Source organism: Heterocephalus glaber, unplaced genomic scaffold (genome assembly GCF_053883595.1).
Source record: "Heterocephalus glaber isolate CG9 unplaced genomic scaffold, H.glaber_assembly_v1.0 deba00001429, whole genome shotgun sequence".
Lineage (NCBI taxonomy): Eukaryota > Metazoa > Chordata > Mammalia > Rodentia > Bathyergidae > Heterocephalus > Heterocephalus glaber.
In genome coordinates this window covers 27704644-27721529 of record NW_028258294.1, presented here as the reverse complement: position 1 = coordinate 27721529, position 16886 = coordinate 27704644, and the positions used below count along the sequence as shown (strand labels likewise).

Sequence of the window (16886 nt, the reverse complement as noted above, 5' to 3'; positions counted from 1 at the left end):
TCAAAAAAAGGTCAAAAGAAGTGCAGATAGGGTAGAAATAACTGTTACCCCATAGCTTTAGCTATTCATAATAAAATACCCTGGAATTGCAAGGATTGTACAATATTGGAAAGTCATTGTAATTTATTATATCAATAGAATAAAAGATAAATCTTATGACTTTCCAACTGATGTCCAGCACCCCTATTTATAGGGGGAAACCCCTGTTAAGGAGTTTTAGTAAACTAGGAATAAAAGGAATTTCCTAGGAAGGCAAAATGGCACACTGCTATATTTCCAGCTACTCAGGAGGCTGAGGCTGAGGTCAGGTACGTGAGTTCAAGGCCTGTCTGAGCATCATAGTAAGATGCTATCCAAAAACAAAACAGTAATTTCCTTAAATTGGTGACTATAATGTAACAAACACCTAGCACAAATATTATAGTTACCAAAGAAATTGAAATACACTCCTTTTAATATCTTGGGGAAGACAAGGATGCCTATTATCACCGAATATTTAATACAGCACTAAAGGTTCAGATCAATGCCAACAGAAGAAAACTAAAGAAGCAGAAAGGGAGTGAGAGGTGAGGAAGGAGAGGGGAGCGTGGAGAGGGAGAAAATTTTCTCATTTATTATGTATCTTTTTTATATATATATTGGTACCAGGGATTGAACTCAGGACCTTGTGGTTGTGAGGCAGGCAGCAGAACCACTGAACTAAATCCTCGGCCCAAATTTTTCATTTATAATAGCATCAAAAGGAATAAAGTAAGCAAACTAGTTAGGAAAAAACTTAGTGAAGCAAAAGATTTGTACTTTGAAAACTATAAAACACTGCTGAAATTAAAAAGACATAAGTAAATGGAAAGACACCTATGTTCACAGATTAAAAGACAATACTGTTAAGTGTAAGGTCCCAAGTTTGATCCCCAGTACCAAGAAAAAAAATATTATATATATGTTAAGTTGCATTCCTAGCCATAGTGATCTACTGATGCAATGCAACTTCTATCAAAATTTCAATGATTTTTTTGCAGAAATTTGAAAAATTCTAAAATTCATTTGGAATCTCAAGGGACCCCAAAGAGCTAAAACAATATTGAAAAAGAACAAAGATTGAAGATAGATTTTTGTGATTTCAAAACTTAAAACTACAGTAATCAAAATATATTGGCATAAATACAGACATGCAGTTTAATGGAATGGACTAGCAACCACAGAAATAACTCTTAGCATATACAAACAAATGATTTCCAACAAGGTACCAAGACCATTCATTGGGGGGAAACAATCTTTTCAACAAATAATGTTGGTGAAACTGGATATTCATATGCAAAAGAAAGAAACTGGACCCTTATCTTATACCATAAAGAAAAATTAATTCCCAAAGGACTAAAGACCTACTCATAAGAGCTTAAACTATAAACTTCTTAGAAGAGACTATAGGGAGAAAATTTCACCTCATGGGATTTGGCAATGCTTTTATAGATGCAACTCAGAAGACACAAGACAACAAAAGTAAAGAATAGGTAAATTTGACTTCATTAAAATTAAGAACTTTTGGGCTGGGGATTTAGCTCAGTGGTTCTGCTGCCTGCCTTGCAAGCGCAAGGACTTGAGTTTGATCCTCAGTACCAAAAAAAAAAAAAGATAAAATTAAGAACTTTTGTGAATCAGTGGGTAGTATGTAGAGAGTAAAATGACAATCTGTAGAATGGGAGAAAATATTTGCAAATCATATATCTGATTAGGGATTAATATTCAAAATATGTAAAGATATATTAAGACTTCCCACAATTCAACAACAAATAACCCAATTCACAAATGGGCAAAGGACTTGAATAAATATTTCTCCAAAGAAGTTATACAAATAGCTAATAAACACATGAAAAGATGTTCAAGATCACTCAGTAGTCATTAGAAAAATGCAAATAGAAACTTCACACTTAAGATGACTGTTATAGGCCAAAAGCAAAACCAAAAACAGAAAATAATAAATGTTGGTGAAGTTGTAGAGAAATTGGAGCTGGTGGGAATATAAAATGGGATACAAGCTATGGAAAAATTTGGTGTTTCTACAGTTAAAAATAGAATTGTTATATGGTCAAGCAATTTTACTTCGGAGTATATGCTTTAAAAAATTGAAAGCAAGGACTCAAACAGATACTTGTATGTAAATGTTCATAACAGTATTATTCACAAAAGCCAAAAGTTGAAAACCCAAGTGTGCATCATCAGATTGAAGAATTTTAAGCATACACTGTATATGCGATGCAATACTATTGTCTAAAAAAAATGGATACATATGTGTATTCTTGCAATATGAATAATAGCTTTATAGGTATACATGAAGTTTATATGTTATGTATCTCATTTTATTCCTACATATCCAGAACACTTTGAAATTAAATACATAGTAACATAAAATTTAGCATTTCAACTATTTTACATGTTTGATTTAGTGACACTAACTTTATTCACAACATTATGCAACTGTCACCAATATCCAGTTCCAGAACTAGTTCATCATCCCAAACTAAAATTCTGTACCTCTTAAACAATTACTCCTCATACCTTCTCCCAAGTACTGGGATTATAGGCATGCACCACCATGCCCAACTTCAGAGTAGTTATAGATTTGACAGAAATAGTTATTTTAAATACCTCTATAACAACTCTAATATTGAACTAAGAATAGATAGAATTAACTCAAATTTGGCATTTAAAATCCTGGTTAAAACAAAAAAGTTTTTTTTATGCCTCATGCATTATTTGTTCAGAAGGTGAAAGTGTGTTACAGAGAGCTAAATTTTTAGCTGTGCTTAGAATGTGCTGTCTTTTACATTCTACTCTGGAAAGTGAAGCTTCTTATCCTGGATCCTAAGATTGATCAGTACTAGCAGCCCATACACAGCCAAAGTGATGCCTAATTTGAGGCTTTGAATAGCTCTTCATATAAGTTGATTTTTCTGTGCATTTGTATCGAGGAGGATCCAGTTCAGGCTGATGTCCTGGAAACCAATGAGGCTCTCGCTTAAATCCTGAGGGAAGGAAAGACAAATGGAAACAATCAACAAGAAGAGTGTTAGTAACTGATTTTGCTCTTATTTGAGGGGACAGTGAGGCCCATCAAAATTGAGAAAAGAGAAAAACTGTTCATTTAATCACTTATTAATTTATTCAGTTTACTCACTTGTTGTGTTTGTTTTGGTACCAGGGATTGAACTCAGGATCTTGTGCTTGCAAGGCAGGCAGAGGCACCACTGAGCTAAATCCCCAGCCCCTGTTTGTTTATTTGTTTGAGATAGGGCCTTGCTGCATATTCCAGTGGCGAAGCCCGACCGACCTCCAATGCTGCTTGACAAAGTTCCAGCTGAGGGAAAAGGAAGGTGGAACACATCGTACCCTCATGTTTTATTTTTTCTTGCCCTAATGTTTACAATTGTTACTCTGGTCACAGGAATCATTGTGTTTGTGACTAACAACATATTCTCCATGAGGCAAATTGGCAATGTTGTATTGAAATCTGATCTGGCTCACAAGTCCCAAATTCCTGTTTCTCTCAGTTCTATTGCCATACCCACTTCTAAAGAAACCTCTCCTAAAACTCCCTCTGTTTTCCTGCTACTATAACTCTTTTTTTCTATTGATGACTTTCTTTTTACTAAAGGGGTCTTATAAAGAGATTGAAAGGACAGATTTTAGATGTAAGACACAGTGGGAAATGGGAAACAGAAAGAAAGTTAAGACAGATAAATACACTAAGGAGGCAAGTTACTCAGTTTTTCTCAAAGTACTGTAAACATCTCCTGCTCATGGACCATGAACGCAAATAACATTTAAGCAAGATGAATAGAGGTATAGAAAAAATAGAGAGCTAATAGCAAACTATATTAACCATTGTGCAGTTTCTCAAGGGCCAGCTGATGACCACAAGTTTGACATTTAATTAACTAAATCTTGCTTGTACTCCCGCTGATATAGAGATTTTGATTAAGTTACCTTCTGTTCTGCTTAGGTGTGGGTAAATAAGGGAACAATTGTAATTTTTAAAATGTATTCATGATGTTCAATGAAATGAATCAGCTTAGGAAAAATATACTTTGTTTAGCAAAAAATAACCTTTATTTTTATAGAAATTGCTAAGGCAACCTAAAATGTAAATATGTTCCGCTCAATGCCTCCTAGCCATTGCTCAAAGATACAAAAATAAATCAGACCCTGAGACTTCTCAGAGGGAACCTGCACATTGCTTGCGAAGGTTCTTTTCTCACTCACCGGCCCGAGACCTCTCCCCTTCCTACCCTGCATCGACTGCAGCTGGTCTGCGGCAGGTGGTGCCCAACGCGGGGCAGGTAAGGGGGGTAATCAATTATAGTTCGGTCTTGGGCGGCCTTCACCCCATAGGGCACTGCAGGCCCCGCACTCAGAGAAAAAGAGTAGGCATTAGAGAGGGGTGAATAGTCAGAACTTATAGAGAAGATAATGGGCCACAAGGGGTCTAAAGAAAGAGGACTCTTTGTTGATATTTTACAACACTGTTTGCAATCTCATAAGATCAAGGTTGCTACCAAAGATTTATCAGCCTTCCTGGACTTTATTCAGGAATGTTGTCCTTGGTTCCCAGATGCAGGAACTTTGGACGCGGATACTTGGGGACGTGTGGGAAAAGACATACAGAAATATTATACTGAATATGGGCCAGAAAAAACTCCTGTTAATGCCTTCTCTTATTGGTCTGTGATTAATCAGTCTATGGGCTCTTCCATGATTAATTCTTGTCCCTCAGATACTTTCCCTTCAGCACCCACAGAGGAAACTCCATTGTTAAAGACTAAAAAATCTCCTTCCATTTATGGTGTAATAGAAAATGAAAATGATTCAGATGAGCTTTTGTCTCCTTCTAAGGAGAAGGATTTAGAGGAACAAGCAGCTCGATATCACGATCCTGATTGGCCACCTTTGCAGCCCACAGCTTTGTGCAGCCCTAAAAAATCTAAAGGTAAGGCTCGCTGGCAACATTTTCCTCCACCACCAAATCAGGTCGGCTTTGCAGGAGCTGTTTGTGAAGCTGCTGCGGCAGGCGATGCCACTTTCTCCTGTTTTCCTGTCATCTTTGACGCAGACTGGGACTATGAGCCGGTATGGGAACCTTTACCTTTTAAACTGCTAAAAGAAACTAAAGCTGCTGTACATTCTTATGGAGCTTCTTCTCCCTATACTATGACTTTGCTAGAAACCTTAGGAGGGAACCTGCACATTGCTTGCGAAGGTTCTTTTCTCACTCGCCAGCCCGAGACCTCTCCCCTTCCTACCCTGCATCGACTGCAGCTGGTCTGCGGCATTCCAGGATGGCCTTAAACTCACTATGTAGCCCAGGATGACCTTGATGTTGCGGCAATCCTCTGGCCTCAGCCTCCAGAGTGCTGGGATTACAGGCATGTGTAGTCATGCCTGGATCATTCAGTTTACTTTTATTTGAGTTCCTTCAATCTGCCAAACAGTCAGTTAGATTCTGAGAATGTAGCAATTAAAAAGACTAGTCCACCTACTATGGGTTGAAAGTGGCATTTTGCTGTTGTAGCTTGTATCATATGTTGTTTCAAAGCAGTGTTGAAACTGGAAAGAAAAATCACCAGATTAAGAATCTAGAGTCTACATCTAATATCAGGAAATAAAAGACATACTACATGAAATTTAATGGGCTCTGTCATGTTTCAAATAGACTAGATGTCTGTATGTTGTTAGCCAGTATTCTACTTTCATATTTTTTGTATATTTGTTGGCTTAGGAGAGTTTTAAGGGCAAGACTCAGATTCATGACAAGTCCAGGTAGGCAAGGACCAAAGGAAAAGCTAGATCAAGTCAGAAGACATTATATCTTCCTGTAGATTAATAAATGAAGTCAAAACAGAAGCAAGAAAAAGAGTATTTACCTATCCTTTTGATACCTTACATTTAATATTCAATTTGATAATAAAGTGGGATAGATGGTCCAGTTGAAGAATGCTCCCCTCCCCTAATCACATTACTGAACAGAAGACTAAGAAGTTCCTAGATTCCTTCACTGGCATTTGTTCAAACAGGAGGAAACAAAAGAAGAAAAAATCAGACTACCTGTGAAGGCAGGGGTTTGGGCTGCACAATATTCCTTAGGTCATATCTTTCCTGGTTCCAGTTGCCCATTAGAGTTCGGTTACAATAGGAATTTTCATTAGTGGTACATCTCCATCCATACTGGAAAAACTTGGAGGCATCATTCCAATCTGTCCACACTTTACCATGGCCATCTGCATTAATGAGCCTTTCACGGTGTGGGTATGTGAGGAAATGGATAAGGTTCTGTTTTTGGAAAAAGACAGGAATAAAAAAGCTTATTGCACAAACCAAGAGCAGAAAAAGTTTCCCTTTCTACCCTCTGCTTTATATGGGAAGTATAACACGAGTACATTCTTACTTATGCTCTATGTTTTCCTCCAGATTTAACTTATGTGGTTTTGTTTCCTCCTTTCTAGGTCCACGGACCCACTGACCTATCCTTTCAACCAGTAGTAGAGGATGACTATATAAATGCCCTCCCTAACACTGAAAATACAGAAAAACCTTTAGTACCCTATATGGAGAACTAGCTAAATGTTTAATTAACTTTGAAGAGTAGGAGTTGAAGGACTAAGGGTATTATTACAAACAAAGAGAATAAGAAGAGTTGAACAAGTAGATAATACTATAAATGATCAATAAGTGATAATTTCCTTCCTTGCAGTCCCAGCTCAAATAATACCTTCCCTGGTTTACCTCTCTCTTTCATCTTGTGCAGAACTTTATCTCCTCATTTCACCATATTTATATCTTTCTACTGTACATTAGAGTGCATCATGTGTCATATCTCTTCTACTGAACTGTTATGTTCCTTGAAGACATGATCTGTGTTTTATTATTGCACTCTGCCTTCTGCCTGCCCTCCCAATCAATAGTGTTTTGCTTATACCAGATGATCAATATCAATTTCATTTTTTGGATAAGGAATCAAAAGTCCAAGTTTTTTGGGGGGGCTCCCCAAAATAAGTCTCATTTTCTGGCTTAGGAGCAAGGTGATACCTCCCGTGAAGAACAATAATTTGATGCTGAGTAGGCCGACTTGCCTGAAGAGTTCAGAAGAAATTGAAAGAAGTCCATATGTAGTTGTTCCATATTTATTGAAGAGGTCACCAAACATGGTCTTGCCAGATATCCAAGTAAAGAAAAGTATGTAGATCACTCAGGTCACCAGGGTCAAGTGGCCATGATCTGGGAACCAACCACCCACTTGCCTTTTCACAGGCAGAGGCAAAGCCAATAATATAGCACTAAAGGATGGCATCTCAGGTAACTGCCTCACACCATATGCCTTTGTGAAGACAGACGCATTCACTGATGTCACCAAAAAGCATGATGACTAGAGTAGCTGGTCCCACAAAGTTCAGTAGGCTTATTGTTCACACTGGAGACCTACATGATTCTGTCCTTAGGGTTGGAATGACAGAATCACCATCCATTCAACTGTCCAAGTTAGAAGCTTGAGGCTTATCTTTGACTCTGAATTCTCTTTCAGCTTTCATCCAATCACTTTAAGTCTTGATTTTTAAATACTACTCCCCATCTTAAATGCCAAGTTCCAAGTCAGATCACTGTCAATTTTTATTTGCATTATTGCAGTTACCTCCTATCTATTTTCCTTGTTACTAACCTTGTTCCTCTCTGATCCTTTCCCCATAGGAAAGCAGAATTTGAAAAAATTTATTTTTTGTTTTTTGGTACTGGGGATCGAACTTGGGATCTTGTGCTTGCGAGGCAGGCGACGGAACCACCGAGCTAAATTCCCGGTCCCCAAAAATTTAAGTCTTGCTGTGTCATCATATTTAAATTCAGTGGCTTTGTTTTCAGAATATGGTTAAGGCTGTAAAAATAGCTTACTATTTCCATATGACCTGGCCTGTACTTAACTCTCCATTGCCCAATCTCCTCCCAACTGTGATTCAACCAAATTCCACCACTCCATGTTTTTGTCTGGTACTGGGGATTAAACCCAGGACCTTTGCACATCACAAGTCATTTTTAACTTTTAATTTTGAGACAGGATCTTGTTAATTTGTCCAAGCTGGGTTTCAACTTGCAATCTTCCTTCCTCAACCTCCTAGAATGCTGGGATTACAGATTTGGACCACCATACCCAGAAACTACTCTGTTTTTTAAACATGCTTTTGGACACATTATTCTTTCTGCCTCTTCATTCCTTTTAAACCTGGTAAGGGATAGTTGCCCCCTTTCTCCATTAGCTTTCAACGCTACTTCACCTCAGGAAATCTTTACACTTTTCCCCAAACCCCGGTAATGTTCCCCTTCTATGTGCTTCGTTCGATAGCACCCTGTCTTACTCCACCTATAGTTATGTGTCCCACTATATCAGAGTTGCCTCTTCTGTGCATTCTCCACCAGACTGTAGACAGGTTATATCTTGCACATCCACATATCTAATTGGCCTCACAGTAGCATAGCAATAAGCATTCGATGATATTTCTCGAATGAGTAGAAGGTAGGAGATAGAAGCACCTGGAGAAATTCTGAGCAGCAGAGACACTCAGAGGCAGCCATTTCAGACTTGATCAGAGCAGTTTAAAAAATCCTCAGCATCAGGAACATGCCAGACACAATCCAATCTCTTTTTGCCTTCAGTTCTGCCCCGCTCCTTTAGCCCGGAGCTCGCCTCAGCCCCGCCTGCGCTGGCGACTGCTGCTTGTGACCTCATTCAGGTGTGACGATGTCGCTCAGAGCCGTCTTTGAACTACAAGGGAGTTTGATCTTTCCGGGGGCAGGAAGGTGAGAGGACACGGGCCCTGGGTATCTCGCTTTTGCACTCATGGTTATTGGGAATTGCTGCACAGGTTTGTCAATAAAATTCAGGGCACGCAACTTGTCATCAACCATCGACTGGTGAAGAGGAGGCGGGCAGACTTGACACGGAAGTGACGCCACAAACTAGCGCCAAGGAAAAGGTGAGTGTGGTGTCAGTGAAGGCCATGGCCCCTCGACGCCTCCTGTTGGTTGGGGAGGGGAATTTCTCCTTCGCTGCCGCTCTGAGAGAGACCATGGATCCGCGCTCTAGCCTAACCGCCACCTGCCTCCAACACCTAGCTGATTTAGCCCGGGATCCAGTGGCTTGGGAGAATCTGCAGCGCCTGCGCGAAAGAGGTAGAGGGATGGGCCCCTTTCGCGAGGCCCCGCCCAGCCTCCGGAGAGTCCAATAAGGAAGAGGTGGGGGGGGGAGTATGACTCTTGGGGACTGCTCTGGATTATCCCTGGGATAGTCGCAGAAATCCTGCTGTACGGTTCAAACCGGGAGAGATTTTTGTTTCCAGATCTTGAGACAGCTTTCTAGCTGTGTGTCGCGCCTCTAAACTGTCTTTGGCAGGTACTGAGATACGTTTCGGTGTGGACTGCACCCAACTGGCAAATGCCTTTGAACCACACAACAGGAAATTTGATAGAATTTATTTTAATTTTCCTCACTGTGGACGCAAAGCTGGAGTAGCTAAGAACAGGGAACTGCTTGCCAAGTTTTTCCAGAGGTGAGGAAAAGAGAGCCCGACGTAAATTACTGTTACACGTTTGGAGGGAATACAAAGCCCCAAAGGAACCCACAATCTTGTTGGAAAGGTTGATTTATAACCATAAATACTAAATAAAATTGCAAAGTGTGCTCTTGAGAGTATAAAAGATGGATTATATATTTTTAATAATGCAGAATAATGACACCCAGTATAGTCGGATGGGTAAAAGCATAAATTTAGAGATCAAACTGCCTCGGTTCAAATCCTAGCCCATTATTTAATAAGAGTTTTAAGCAAGTTTACTTAATCCTTATGTATTTCTCTTTTCTTATATATAAACTGAGAATACAAAAAACAGTGCTTTACACTATACCAAAATCTGTGATACTTCTGGAAGTTTCCATTAGGTCATAGTTATAAAGCAATCTTTCAGAAAAACAGTGCTTTAAGCTATAAACTTTAGAGTTTTGATAGGCAGAAGGCAATGAAAAAACTCTAAATGGGAAGAAACATTCCCTATGATGAATGTGGATCATTATGTATATCAAAAGTGTACCAATAGGGCCCGGAATTTAGCTCAGTGGTTCCACCACCTGCCTTGCAAGCACAAGGATTTGAGTTCGATCTCCGGTACCAAAAAAAAAAAAAAAAAGTGTATCAGGTTTGTTTGGGTTTTTTGGTGCCAGGGATTGGTATCATGTCTTTCCCTTGCAAGGCAGGCGGTGGAACCACTGAGCTAAATCTCCAGCTAGTTTTTTTTTTTTTTTTTTCAAATGAGGAGGCCAGGTATTGTGGCACACGCCTGTAATACCATCACTCAGGAGGCTGAGGCAATAGGATTGCCATGAGTTCAAGGCCAGCATGGGCCACAGAGTGAGTTCAAGGTCCGCCTGAATTACAAAGCAAGACCCTGTCTCGAAAAAACTCCAATAAATAAATAAATAAATAAGTAAAAATGGGGAGAAACAGGCCAAGCAGGGAATTATGTGTAGGAAGTTTGCAGATTGACATTTCTATGACATATAGATGAACAACATTAAAGCATTAAAGGATTTGCATTAAAGCAGATGCCAAGTATTGTTATGGGGCACATGACTGTACTGTATTTTCTTTGCATATTTGAGGTTTAATGTTTGCAAGTATGATTGGATTTTAATTATTTCACAGCTAAACCACATGTAAATTGCTACCTTTGTTGGTAATTTTTACTTGTTTCTGATAAACCCTTGGTATTTTTTTTAAATTCCATTAGCTGTGCATATGTTCTTGCAGAGGAAGGAGAAGTTCATGTGGCATTGTGTAGAGGACAAGGTGGTACTCCTGCAGATAAACCCCAGAGAGAATGGCACAACAGTTGGCAAGTGGTTGCCATGGCAGCTCTGGGGGGTTTCATTTTAAGTGATGTGCTTCCCTTCAGCTGTGATGCTGTGCCAGGGTACAAGTGCACTGGATATAGGTAAGTAATAACATAGGCCTAAGCCTTCTCCTTTTTCATCTCTCTCACTAATGAGAAACATTATAGCAGGCAGACTTTTTTCTGCCGATTTCCTAATTAAATTTCTAGAAACACTTACTTTCTTTAGTAATGACAGACTGTATACTGTACTGTTGTCTTTTTTGTTAGAAGTCAAGATAAATCCTTTCATGTAGAAGGTGCTCTGAACCATATCTTTACCCAGAGCTTACCCTTTGAAGGTTCTCAACCCAGAATCTTCAGAATCAAGCTAGGAGACAAGTGGTTTTCCCTTCTAGAACCAGAAGCACTTGCAGGAAAGTTGAACAGGTAACCTCTTACTTTGCTGGAAATTACTTCCACCTCTAGTTGTATCCTGAATGTCTTGATGGGCACCTATATTTTGATGAGATGATACATAAATTGTTAATGATGTGAATACTTGTCAGTCCTGGTAAAGGGTGGTGGCTGCTACAGTTCTGGAATACATGTACACTCTCCTGTGCTGGGGGTGTAGCTCATTAGTAGAGTGCTTGCCTAGCATGTTCAAGGTCCTGGATTTGATCCCCAGCACTGAAAAGAAAAGAAAAGAAAGAAAGAAAATGAAAATTAAAGTATCTAATACCTCTCCTATAGTAGATGATTTCTTTGTTTCCTATCATGATCAATTTAAAGATAATTCTTTTCTGGTTGGCCATTTATGTTTTATATGTTTTAATTTTTCCTATAATTAATTATTTTAAGTGAGAAAAATTAGTTTTTGTGTGTTTACACAGGGGTTTCCTGGAAGCATCTTCATGCCATCCTATCAAAACCATAAATGAGAAACTCATTGCTGAATTGGGCACAGCTTTCCCTCTGAAAATGCTGAAGTGTTCCTGGCCCCTGCTGCCACAGGAAAGCACCAGTGTTTTCCCTTCCTGGAACTGTGACATTCTGTCTGCCTTTTGGATTAGTCTCTGTGAAGATAACTTAAATTCCAAGTCTACGACTGATGAAATAACACAAGAAATTGAGGACTCTCTAGTATCATTTTCAGAACTTAGCCTTCCCAAGAGTCCTAGAGGAGATGGTAATGAAGAAGCTCCTGAAGGAATCCATGGACAAATCAAGGTCTGCCTTAGATTTTCTCTTCTAGTTCATGTTCAGGCTGTCATTCAAGCACCAGACTTCCTCCCAGGTTCTTTGCACATCCTCAGTGGACTTGTTTTTCGGAAGTGCCATATTTTGCCATTCACAATGCCAGCATTTCATGAGACTTTAATTATCCTTGGGGTTAATCAGAATCTGAAGCATGACTGTCTTTTATCATTGCTGGATCACCTAAAAGGCATTCTAGATAGCCTTTTGATCCAGACACCATTGGAGGATGCTAAGATGAGCAGTTCAGTAGAGTTTGTCCTTCATCCAAATGGAAAAGATTATATGATTCAGGTGAAGTCTCCTAATTTTGGCCCAGATTATGTCAAAGATCTTATTATTGGGGCTGTCATCACATCTGCTACAACCATTACACATAAGGATCAATGTTTTGTGATTGTATCTATAAACTTGGACTTATTAACTATGGTTGTTTGGGATATCTCTGACTGGAGAATGTTGTGGACCTTTGATAACCGTTTCCTGAAAAATTTTGTCCCTGAGAAAATAGTACCCTTTAAAAGCTATTCCCTGTATCCTCCATGCTATGTGCATGACATTAGTTTTTGGTTAGATGAGAAGAAAAGATTTGATGAACTAGAGTTTCACACTGTGGCCCGAGCAGTGTCCCAAGACACTATTACATCCATACAGTTACTTGGTCGTTTTCAGGATCCAAGGACTGGACAGATCAGCCTATGCTATAGACTGACCTACCAGACATGTGATAAGGCCCTTACACAGCAACAGGTAGCATTAATGCAGTGCCAGTTTAGAAAAGAGATTCAACAACAGCTACGTGTTACACCACGATAGTTTAGTAAATTCATTTCCACAGTATGATCCTTCATTGTATTCAGATGAAAAAGAGTAACTTGCAATTGGTTGGGTGTCCTCTCTGGACTATGTTTTGTTTTTAAATCTTTTTCTCTGTGTGTATTAGCACTGTTGGTTGATAAAAGATAACTGTAACTGTATCACTCAGATTTACAGACTGTAATATGATTGGGGATATTTGTGGAGTTGTACAGTATTTTGATCTTGAATAACAGACAATCCCCACCCCCAAACAAAACAAAACAACAGTTTCCTGTACTTTAGTGCTCTGTTGCTGAAGAGGCAATAGAACTTAGATGTCTAATCAGATATATTTATAAATATATTTTCTACATTGTCAGTTCTGGTTCCCTTAACTGTATTATCACACTAAACTTATAAGGTTGGTTTTTGGGATAAGGCCAACATTTATGAGCTTTGCAGGTGTTTTATAATTTATGTTATTATTATCATGATGTCACCATGCCTTTTCTGTAGTTGACTTATTAAAGTCATGGAACCAATAAGTGTCAAATTTAGGATTAATATTTGGGTTGGACCCTCAAACGGTGGTGAACTTATGGCATGTATTTCGCAGTGAGCTATTTGTATCACTGAACGCTCTGAAAGGTTTGCTATCGCTGCTCTAAAGCCATGTTCTTCCTGCTACTTTCTGTTACTTTTCCTTCCTTATTCTTGGTCAGCAGGAAAAGGATATATATGATATATCCAAACTGCATGTTTAACCTGATAAGTAGTGACTGCATATGGGAATTGAGTAATAGGATCAATCTCTTTCAATACTTGGGAAATTATATTTAGTGTGAAATCATACTCTTCTGGGACTGTTGATTTCAGCACTTCACTTATAAACTTGTTTGTGGCACAGAGCTTGTGATTGGGGGAGTGGACAGAATATCAGGATTAAATGAATGATTATCAAGATCAGTTATGTTATGAGCCAAGGATATAGCTCAGTGGCACCGTGCCTGCCCTCCCAAGGTCCTGAGTTCGATCCCTGGTACTCCCACCCCCCCAAAAAAAGATCAGTTATGTTATCAGCAATGTGCCTTTGTAAAACTGCCTGTATGAAGTTAAGGGTTTTCTCTTGATTTGGTGGGAAGAAAATGGGTTTGTAAGTCAGTCTTCAGTTGGAATATGGCACCACCATTTACTAACTATGCTATTTTGGGCCTTATCAAGACTACTTTTTTGGGGGGGGTACCGGGATCGAACTCAGGTCCTTGTGAGGCAGGTGTCAGAACCACTGAGCTAAATCCCTGGCCCAAACATCAAAGTTCACGTTTGTTTGTTTTTGGTATCAGGGATCGAACTCGGGTCCTTGCGCTTGTGCAGCAGGCAGTGAAACCACTGAGCCAAATCCCCGGACCTTTTGGGCCTTATCAATATAAGGCCCTTATCAATAAAACAAGGTGGTTGTGAGAATTAAATTTTTTTTGGGGGGGGGACCAGGGATCAAACTTGGGAACTTGAGCTTGTGAGGCAGGCAGCAGAAACACTGAGCTAGATCCCTGGCCCCTAGGCTTGTACTTTTGATCCTCTTGCCTCAGCCTTTCAGAATGCTGGATTGCATACATGTGTGCACTACAATGCCTGGGTAAGAATTAAAATTTTAAAAAGGAATAAAATGTAAAATTGCTTACCACAGTGCTGTAGAAGCAACAACAGTCACGATGTATGGTTGAATTTGGTGCACAGAATTTCATCAGTGTTTCACTTCTTAGTCTACATTCTGGCATTACTGTTTTGTCTCTGAAGCACTATGAGCTACTGGCTGTCCTTGTCACTCAACGAAATACAGAGAGGGCAAGGTCTTAAAATGACCTTTTACAGACCTCTCCTTTAGTGGGCAGCTGTGCTAATTATCTTTAACTGAATACCTCGGAACACTTCACTTTTATAGAATTGTGTAACCACTTTTTATTTGTGCTTTCATTTAAAGTTTTTTTGTTTTTTTTTTTGGTACCGGGGATAGAACTCGGGTCCTTGCACTTGCGAGGCAGGCAGCGGAACCACTGAGCTAAATCCCTATTGAAGGCTAGTTTTTATAGGTGAGTGAAGAATGCTGAAAAGTGAAGAAAGAGGGAAAAATACCGAGAGTTCAAAGTAGGTGGATGAGGAACGCCAACTCTCAGGTTCCTTTAGTTTGCTACTCGGGAATTTGCCCTAATTGGCCCAACAATATTATAATTTAGTCTTTTCTGCGCATGTCAAAGTCTTTTGTCCCTAGGCGGACACCGTTTGACTGCTAAGATTTGTCTGAGCTCTCGCTGACTTCGTAGAGTGCGTAATTCTACCTTTTTTTCCGCGCTTGCCATGGTGAGCCGAGGGGCTCGGCAGCGACTGAAGGGCGGCGGCGGCAGTAGCAGCGGGGACACGGCCTCGGCCGCGGACAAGCTGCGGGAGCTGCTGGGCACCCGAGAGGCCGGCGGCGTGGAGCACCGACCCGAGTACGTGTGCCGGTGCGGCAGGGGGCGTGGCCGGGTCGGGGCTGCCCGCGAGGGTCTGGTCTGCCTGGAGTGTGGCTCCCATCTCTGGGCCCCGGCCCTTTGTTCGGCCGGGCCTTTCTGCTCTTCCGGGAGGACTGGCGTTGAGGTTCAGTCTTCACCCCGCGTTAGAGTCTCTTCTCTCGTTGAGAAACCCTCAAGCGCGGGTTTGTGATGCTTCTGGCCAGGCCCCGCTGGTTTCGTGGTATTTCTTGGCATGGGCAGAGCCTCTGTGGGAGATATTGGCCTTTTGCAGTTGTTTCTCACAGCTTTCATTTCCCTCCAGAAGATCCTCCTTTACTTTTATATGTGGGCCCCCAGCCTCTAGCACCTGACGGCAGTCACCTCTCCCCAAGTTGGGAGACTTCAGGCTAGGATTGCTTTAAGACTAGCTGTCGGGCCGGGCACTTAGCTCAGTGGTTCCACCGCGAGCCTCGCAAGCACAAGGTCATGAGTTCTATCCCCGGTATCCCTCGGTAGCCGTCAACACATGGAATCGGAGCAGGATATGCATTTTGTACCTATTAGGTCGCTGTTCACTTGAACATATGGGGAAATGAATAAAGCGATCGAAGGTAGCAACTCTGTTAAGAGAAGAAAGGAATATGAGAACACTGAGGCTTTCAAGTGAGTCATTCTTTAGGTGACCTGAAATAAACAGAGTATTGTAGATACGACAAGCTAAGAGGAAGAAATTAGTTCACACCTTAAAAGTGGTAGCAGTATTATTCATTTTACTTTACCTTATTCATTTTACTCAGAACAAACGGTTCACATTTTTTAGTGAATGAGTTAAGTACTGTATTTGTTTCTTGCTTTTCTTGTTCTTTCTGTCTAGTTTTACTCCTTCTGTTTAGAAGGTCCTTCCTGACACATGCTATTTTTTTTTTTACACGTGCTATTTTTGTTAATTTGATTTTTTCTTCTGAGCAGATTATCTGGAAACAAAGCAGGTCAAGTCTGGGCACCTGAAGGATCTACTGCTTTCAAGTGTTTGCTCTCAGCAAGGTTGTGTGCTGCTCTTCTGAGCAACATCTCTGACTGTGATGAAACGTTCAACTACTGGGAACCAGTAGGTGATTTTAGTTTTTGGGTTTTTGTTCTTGACTTTTGTCTCTTGGGATTTATTACCAGTCAAGATACAAGTAATATGTAAGCGTGGCTACTAGTAAAATAACTTTTTGCTTTTAATTCCTAAAAGCTGTTTATTTACTTACTATTGAAGGTTGTAGGAAATTTTTCTAGTTTAGTCAAAGATGTGATTTGTAATTATCTTTTAAAACTATTTGGAGATAGTTTTAAAAGTTAATTACCATAGGGCTGGGGATTTAGCTCAGTGGTTCTGCAGCCTGCCTGGAAAGTGCACGGTCCCCAGTTTGATCCCTGGTACCAAAAGAAGGT

The 16886-nt window shown here is 40.1% G+C and overlaps 3 protein-coding genes across 31 annotated transcripts in view; 2 read left to right on the top strand and 1 right to left on the bottom strand.

Moving 5' to 3' along the window:
• Positions 1-2710: 2710 nt before the first annotated feature.
• Cfap68 (cilia and flagella associated protein 68) lies at positions 2711-8758 on the bottom strand. Of its 3 annotated transcripts, XM_021237905.2 has the most exons (5): positions 8572-8758; positions 6100-6324; positions 5535-5601; positions 3176-3355; positions 2711-3023 (listed from the first exon to the last, which is right to left on the bottom strand). In XM_021237905.2, the coding sequence occupies exons 1-5, from the start codon at positions 8611-8613 to the stop codon at positions 2863-2865; spliced, it is 675 nt and encodes a 224-aa protein (XP_021093564.1). In that variant the 5' UTR covers positions 8614-8758; the 3' UTR covers positions 2711-2862. The 3 variants fall into 3 exon arrangements, with proteins under 3 accessions (XP_021093564.1, XP_004856609.1, XP_087068331.1); XM_004856552.4 differs by lacking the exon at positions 3176-3355; XM_087212205.1 differs by lacking the exons at positions 3176-3355; positions 8572-8758 and adding an exon at positions 7083-7346 and having other exon boundaries at positions 6100-6332.
• A 275-nt stretch (positions 8759-9033) lies between these two features.
• On the top strand, positions 9034-13894 carry Fdxacb1 (ferredoxin-fold anticodon binding domain containing 1). Of its 3 annotated transcripts, XM_004856554.4 has the most exons (5): positions 9034-9210; positions 9431-9587; positions 10822-11025; positions 11194-11352; positions 11799-13894. In XM_004856554.4, the coding sequence occupies exons 1-5, from the start codon at positions 9039-9041 to the stop codon at positions 12976-12978; spliced, it is 1872 nt and encodes a 623-aa protein (XP_004856611.1). In that variant the 5' UTR covers positions 9034-9038; the 3' UTR covers positions 12979-13894. The 3 variants fall into 3 exon arrangements, with proteins under 3 accessions (XP_004856611.1, XP_087068316.1, XP_087068317.1); XM_087212190.1 differs by lacking the exon at positions 11194-11352; XM_087212191.1 differs by lacking the exon at positions 9431-9587 and having other exon boundaries at positions 9039-9210; positions 10842-11025.
• Positions 13895-14932: 1038 nt separating this feature from the next.
• The window catches only part of Alg9 (ALG9 alpha-1,2-mannosyltransferase), a 116478-nt gene continuing 114524 nt past the window's right edge, over positions 14933-16886 (top strand). For 11 of the 25 annotated variants that reach the window (XR_002386832.2, XR_015451559.1, XR_002386833.2 and 8 more), the window contains exons 1-2: positions 14950-15449; positions 16419-16557. Coding sequence is in view for 18 of the 25 variants with exons in the window: in XM_021237890.2 (XP_021093549.1) it covers positions 15316-15449; positions 16419-16557 (273 nt within the window). In the remaining 7 variants the exon portion in view is untranslated. Of the gene's footprint in view, positions 15450-15486; positions 15653-15692; positions 16113-16418; positions 16558-16886 lie in introns of those variants that run through there. The other 14 variants (XM_004856543.4, XM_004856539.4, XM_021237895.2 and 11 more) reach the window with 8 other exon arrangements.